General features: G+C 37.0%; 1 protein-coding gene across 1 annotated transcript in view; it reads left to right on the top strand.

Annotated features, from left to right (window-relative positions):
• The first annotated feature begins 2130 nt into the window (after nucleotides 1–2130).
• ADSS (adenylosuccinate synthase) overlaps nucleotides 2131–7025 on the top strand; it is a 21316-nt gene continuing 16421 nt past the window's right edge. Inside the window, exons 1-4 of the mRNA XM_010185676.1 lie at nucleotides 2131–2151; nucleotides 3063–3165; nucleotides 5670–5738; nucleotides 6354–6404. Of these exons, the coding sequence (XP_010183978.1) occupies nucleotides 2131–2151; nucleotides 3063–3165; nucleotides 5670–5738; nucleotides 6354–6404 (244 nt within the window). The remainder of the gene's footprint in view (nucleotides 2152–3062; nucleotides 3166–5669; nucleotides 5739–6353; nucleotides 6405–7025) is intronic.

The raw sequence follows: 7025 nt of genomic DNA, 5'->3' as shown, positions 1-7025 counted from the left end.
TCAAAATGAAACATTCTGACAGAATTACATCCAAAGCAGGATATCATTTATAATATTGTACCAGATGGCTGCTATCAATAGCACTTCTGGGATTGAATCTTTTCATGTCATAGGCATTTTACCTTGAGGTATTAGTATGCCCTAAGAGTGAGTTCAGATTCATCACGCATACCGAGTTTTCTGCTTTACTCTCTAGTAAAATCCCTTACAGTAACACTGCTCACAGTAAACTTGCAGTAGTAGACACATGTAGCTTGCTTCTAGATGAAGTATGAACTGTGCTGTGTGTGTAAGTCAAGGTTTAAAAGGTAAAATGCCATTTTTATTCTGTCAGCTGTGGGGTATTTTTCAGTGAGCATTGAACAAACACACCTTAGCATCACTCCACAGCACAAGGAAGAAATCTTGATTCCACCAAAACCCAGCAGCAATGTCCTCATGATGAGCAGAGTCTGAGTCTACCAGCTGCACACCTTCTGCAATCTGATGTGACTGCTGAACTCTAAGTCACCATGTCTGAATGGCACCAGTACCTTGAAAACTTTTAAGAGACTGAGAATTTATTGTTAGTCATGATCTAATTTCTACAATGGCCAATTTTTCTTTCTTATTATTTGATGTTCGTGACACTAGAAAACCTTTTTTTATTTTCTTCAGTAAGTTGAGAAGCAAAACATGAAATGAAATCATCCAGTTCAAAGGAGATTTCCAATGAATAGTCATTCACTAATCTTAGCATTACTTATGGGTTAGTCCAGTTTATTTATGCTGCAATGGGAGAGTTTGGACTCGTCTTCCCATTTGTAAATTACTACTACCTCTGTACCTCACTGTTGTACTTAAACCTATTTATTCAATTTTCATTCAAAGCACTTCAGTACTCATATTAAATTTGTCTAGACTGATATTACCAGTGGATCTAATAGAAAGGAATAATTTGAAGGGATTTGATTAAGGAGAAGGTAAGTACCACTTTTGGCAGATGTACTTGACTGTAAATGCTACATTAGTACATAACTGTTCTTTCTTTCCCAAGAATGGTTCCACTTAGGTTCTCAAAGACTGAGTAGAAAAACAATGTATTTTCTTACTAAAAAGGCTTATGTATTTCATATAAGTATGTAACTTAATAGTTCTTAGGATATTATCCTGTTTCAGATTAACTTGCAGTAGCTCAGGAGTATCAGCACTGCATTTCAAAGATAGTTGTAAATTACCTACCTGCTAATGCAGCTAATTAACAGCCTTTTAAATCAAAGATACAACTGCAGAGTTAGTAGACTGCTAAATAATCTTTCTTAACAGCTACTCTTGAGTAGAAAGGATGGGAGGAAGGTTATTCCTGAACATGTATTGTTTTATTAAAAGAATAGACTTGAAAGGCTTGCTTTATTTATGCATGCAATGTTTCACACATTGTGAGTCAAAAACTTGGCCTTCTCTGGTTAAGTCAGATCATTTGCAGTAAAAACCCATCTGCATCCAGAAATCTTTACAACTATTTCAAGGTTCTGTTTACTACATGGAAAAACTCTGTTACATTACTGAATCATTTAAACTTTCCTTAAATTCAGACATTTCCTTTGTTGACTGAAGGCTTGTAAGTCTTCCCTCTGTTTCCAAAGGAGGTGGAACAGCTGTAAGTCCCCAAATATATAATGCTGAAATTATGAGAATTTTCATTGCTAACTTCACTGAGATTAGGCTTTTACCTGTGGCATGCGTGTTTATATACTGGCACAAACGTTTGATATCTAAGAATATTCTTAGCCAATGTCAGATATATGGCTTTACGTATTGCATTCATGCTTTGTGAATGTTGTGCGAGTAGTGAGTAGCTGTTGAGTCCATTGCTTAGAAAAGATCTTCTGTGATACATTTTTCTGAAATATTCCAGATTCATAATTCCATAGATTAATATTTTATATAGGTTTGGGTTTTTTCTCCTTTTCATATAATGACTTTCTTCGGTTTGTCTTGTGCTGAAAGAAGGCTTAGATAAACAACGTTTCCTTTAAGGCTTTCCTTCTGTGAAGCGGATTGTTTATTTCTGGTGCAAGGTGTCTGTAAAGGATGTTCCTGTAATTACAATGAGCAGAACCATTTTGTATGTAACGTTGTTGGGCACAAATGGCTCAGTCACAAGAGAGGGTAAGCTTATTTTCAAAAGTACGGCAAACAGGAACTGGGGATGTTTGGTAACCGTTCTGTAATCTTTTTGTTTCATAAGCATATCTTGACCCTCTTTAAGACTCGGTCACAGGCTTCTTTTTGTATTTTAGACATATTTCACAGTTTAACTTAACTCTTAATGCTCTCCTTGTGGTAATGAAAAAAAAGCTAGAAATGTTGTGTTGGTTTGATGTAAATGGCTTCCTGTAACTTACGAAACCAGAGTCATCTTAGTTGCCTCTAGATTCACCCCTTAACAGCCCATTTCAGATATAAATGATGTGTGCTATTACAGACCTCTCTTACTGCTGACTAGGTACAGAATGAACAAGTTAATTTTGCTGGTTACTAGTAGTTGAAAAACATTCAAAAGACTGAAGCCAAAATTCAGAACAACAAGCCTGCATGTTGCCAGACAGCTGGACTTATCTTTTCCCAATAAAGATATGGTTTTATATACTCAGTTTAACTAGTGATTTTTTTTTTCTTTGCTAAGGTTGCAGTTCCACTTTTAGTACTTACTCTCCATAACTGTAACAGGAACCTAGTACAACTGATGATGGCTTTTAGAAATGTTTACATCTTCTACAATATATATGCTTCTGTCCAGTGGTTTTTGGAAACATTTTAATCTTATTCTTAAGCTTTTCTACCTTTGCTGAACCAAAATACTGTTCAAGGTCTATAAGACAGATAATACTGATGTTGAAATTGTTGAGTTTGACACAACAAGTTCGGCTGATTTCCTGGGAGAAGGAGATCTCTGAAAGGTCTTTGGTCAGTAACAGAAATGAAAGCTGCAGAGTTGGAGCTGGAATCAGTTTATTCAATCTCTACTGTGTTCATTTCTCTTTAGTAACAAATTCTATCACTTTTTTTTTTTTCTCCAGGGAGGCAATAATGCAGGGCATACTGTTGTTGTGGATTCTGTGGAGTATGACTTTCATCTTCTGCCAAGTGGGATCATCAATCCTAAAGTCACTGCATTTATTGGTAAGTGAGACATCTCTGAAAAACAGACAATACTGTAGTTACAGGCTTCTGATAGATTAAAATAGCAAAATATATCTGAGGACATACAGGATCAGGATTTTTCTTCCTCAAATTTTTATAGGCCTGAACTGTTCCACTCATAGTTAGTGAATTAAGTTAATTAGTTAATTTAGTCTTAACTCAATTGTGATGTTTGGATTACAGAGGCTTCTTTTATTGTGTGGGATAGTTAATCTTTGTTCTTACCTGTCCTATCAGTGCAAACAGCTAGCTGCCCCGTATATCTTTGTTCTCGCATTCCCTCTTATTTTCTCCACTAATTTCTTTTAATCTCAGAATTCTTCCTCTCGGTTTTAAACTTCAGCCCTGCTAAGTAACTACCAGTACCTTTTGAAACAGAGATCTTTCCTCCCTTTCCCATTGGATTGTGACAAGAATGCTGACTCAGTAAGACTTCTGTGCTATATAGTCCTTACCAAGAAGTCCTCCCAGGAGAGTAAACTTGAAGGCTTAGGGCAGTGGCAGTACAGTGGGACATTGGGATCTATGGTCTGTTTGCTTCCTGAAAGGGGTTTTAGTTTGTCCTGTCCGATGTTCCTACAAACCTTCTTACCCCATTCCCTCTCTTGGAATCCTGTTTCCAATCCTACATGGGTTTTTTTCCTTTGGATTGATTGTATGACCAACCTACTTAACAATGCTGTGTAGTCCTTAAAATTTCCTTCTAAAAATGGAGGTAAATATAAATCATGTCTGCACAGCCATATAACTATGCACGTGCTTGTGTGCTGTTTCACAACTCTGGTGAGTCTCTGGGTCACTAAAGGCCATCACCTATCAACACTTCCATCCTGCTTTTTTGATACCCAGAGCTCCCGTCCCTTACACAGCATACTTCTCCAAATCAGGACTCTTGCTGTGCTCTTTCTGTCACTTCTTCCTGCATATCTTATTGCTTTGAGCTGGTAGTCTTGCCTCTCAGCTTGGTCTATGTGCGAAGAGTAAGTGGTCATTGACAGTGTAGCAACTAAGAGCCTCTGTGACTAGTTACTGGATTCATAAACAGTACTTGATGAATTCTTCAGTCCAGCTTGTAGTGACTGTGTACTCACCATCGGCACTAGCTTTTTATTTGATGGGAATAGTTGGTTAATTGCCTCTTTTCAACTGTTACATTGTGACTTGATAATGGCATAGTCTTGAATTGACTTGCCCTGCCTGATACTTCTGCAGAAATTGAGCCAGTGGGCATGGACATGGATTCCATCTGATGAAGGGGAGGTTGGGATGTTAACTGCTTCTAGTTTTGAAGGCTGTGGCAGGTGACACTACTTTTATACTCTCTTTTAAAGGTTATTGCTTGAAAAGAGTAAAAAAGGATGCTCGCTTGCCATGCTTTGTTTGGTGGACTCAGGGTTGAGTAGGAAGGACTCCATCCTTTAGAAATACAGTAGGCAGGAGAAAGTTTTTTACAAATCCTCTTGTCTGTACCCGCCATCTCTTGGTCTTGTCTGTTCTGAAGTTTGTTGTTCTGGCTTCTTTTACATTTATCTTGTGTTTAAAATCTCTTTTGGAAAACCAACCCAACATTATCTGGCTTAGGGCTCTTAAAGGACTTACAGTTTAGGAAAAAAAAAAGGGAACAAGGTCAAAATGATTATTACTATTGATTAGCACTGTGTCTTGAAGCTATAGTGACGAAGTTATAAATACTTTGTATTTTAGTGTTTAGAATGCTTATGTCTATGTGAAACTAGGTTATATGCAAATAGTTTCAAATGGCAGGTCCCTTCATTCTGTAGCTATATGTTGTTATACTGATAGCTGTGGATCTCCTGATCTCCTGAGTTTGGTGTGACCTTAAGATGATTCAGTTTTCCTATATGGAAATGCTCCTTGTTAGGCACTCGGTGATGCTAATGTTAATTGTATGAACTTGTAGTCTTATTCTGAGTAATGTGACAGCTGTAGGAAAGCAAGCTTGCTTTTGATGAAGCTTTTTCCTCTGTTACTTTTGCTAGTCTGTTGATAACCCCAACGCTATATATGGAATATTCTGTGTCTATTTACAGCAGAAGAGTGCCTGAGGGGATGCTAGTGTTTATAATGATGATAGAAATGTGCTAAGCTTTTAAAAAACAATAGGGTTATTAAAATGAAGTACAAAGAGGGAAGTTAGTTTTAGATAGGAGGAAGAGGAAGCTGCATTCCAGACTGTCCCACAATGCTCTTATTGTTTATCCTGGAAATGCTCTTATTGTTTGTCAAATGGAAAGCTTGTTGAGTTTATTAAACAGATTCAATGCATGTAGTTAGAAATGCATACTTTAGGTGTAAATCAGTCTTTTACAGATGAATTCCTAAAAATTAAAAATGCAGTGTTTTGAGAGTTTAAAAACTTAAATGAAATACTCTGCATACAAAACGTGAAGTGTTTTTGAGTTGTTTGGAATATCTTTTTCCATGCTCGACATAATTAAATTTTGTGTAATGGTTTTCTTCAGGAAATGGTGTTGTAATTCATTTGCCAGGACTTTTTGAAGAAGCTGAAAAAAACTTAAAGAAAGGAAAAGGTAAGAAAATTTTAAGATAGTACCTTAAAATAGTTCATGTGGCTCTCCTCTAAAGATTTAGAAGTTTCAGAAGACAACATGTGCTAAATATGAATTATCTGCAGACACTTTTATTTGCTCTAAGAAATGAAACAACCTGATAAATTGTGTTACCTGTTCATGGTTGTTTTATCTCTCACAATATTAGCATACAGTTAGATGTGTATTAATGCAAACAAATGTGGTAATCACTTCTGGATTCAGAACTTGTTTTTTTTTTGGATACCTGCTGTTACGTCTATGGCCACGCTTGGCAGCAGTCTACTGTAAGTGAGGTAAATCAATGGTGTAGAGGATTCAAAACCAAAAAGCTACTAACTGATTGCTGATTTTGAGGAACTAGTAGAATATTTAGAATGCTTCCTCAGAATAAGCCTGACTTTCTCAGCTTTTATAGGCTGATGCCAAGATTTAATTATTGGAATCTACTTCTTTTTTTTTTTTCTTCTGCATGATTGCTCAATATTTAAATAGATTAACTGAAGACTAAACATCGAAAGTATTTATCCTTTATGCATCAGAGGACAAAAGTGTTATACAAAATGTAATTTGAACTATTTCATTTTGTCTTTGAAGGGCTAGAAGGCTGGGAAAAAAGGCTAATAATATCTGACAGGGCTCATATTGGTAAGTTTCTGTTTGTGGTTTGTTGTGGGAGGGTTTTTTGTTTGCTTGGAGCTTTTTTGTTATTTGTTTCTCTTTTAATGTTTGTTTTCTCTGAACTTTCCATAACAATTTTTAGCGATCTCTTTACACAAGGTGTACTTCTCTTTGGATTAAGTCTCCATACGCTGCTTTGGTTTATAGAAGTTCCAAGAAAACAATAGTTCAGCACTCAGGACCCTCCCAGGTTTACATTCTAGTGACTCTTTAATCCTATTCTATAAATCAGTTAGGAAAGCAGGTTCACTCTCCAAGCTGAAGATTACATATGCAAAGCAGTCAGAAAGCAGTTCAGAAGTTCACTGACTGAAGGATTCATTTCCCCCTTTGGTGTTAACAGCAGCATGGCTTGTAGCAGCTTTTCTGCTGGGAAACCACATGACTGGGTGTGACTTCCAAGCTGACGGCTCCCTACCAAGTAAATTGTCAGGCACTTCAGAAAGGAGCCTTTATGGGAAGGACTCTGTAGGGATGAGGAAGACTGGTGCCCAGCTCGCATGGAGCTTATCAGTCAGGCGTTAATCCCAGCCTATGCTCCAGGCAATACTGGAGTTCAGAGCCTGGAGTAAAGTAGCCTTTGAAGTC

This window comes from Mesitornis unicolor, unplaced genomic scaffold (assembly GCF_000695765.1).
Source record: "Mesitornis unicolor isolate BGI_N332 unplaced genomic scaffold, ASM69576v1 scaffold36125, whole genome shotgun sequence".
Classification (NCBI taxonomy): Eukaryota; Metazoa; Chordata; class Aves; order Mesitornithiformes; family Mesitornithidae; genus Mesitornis; species Mesitornis unicolor.
Note: the sequence above shows the minus strand (reverse complement) of the source record. Positions and strands in the feature narration are given on the sequence as shown.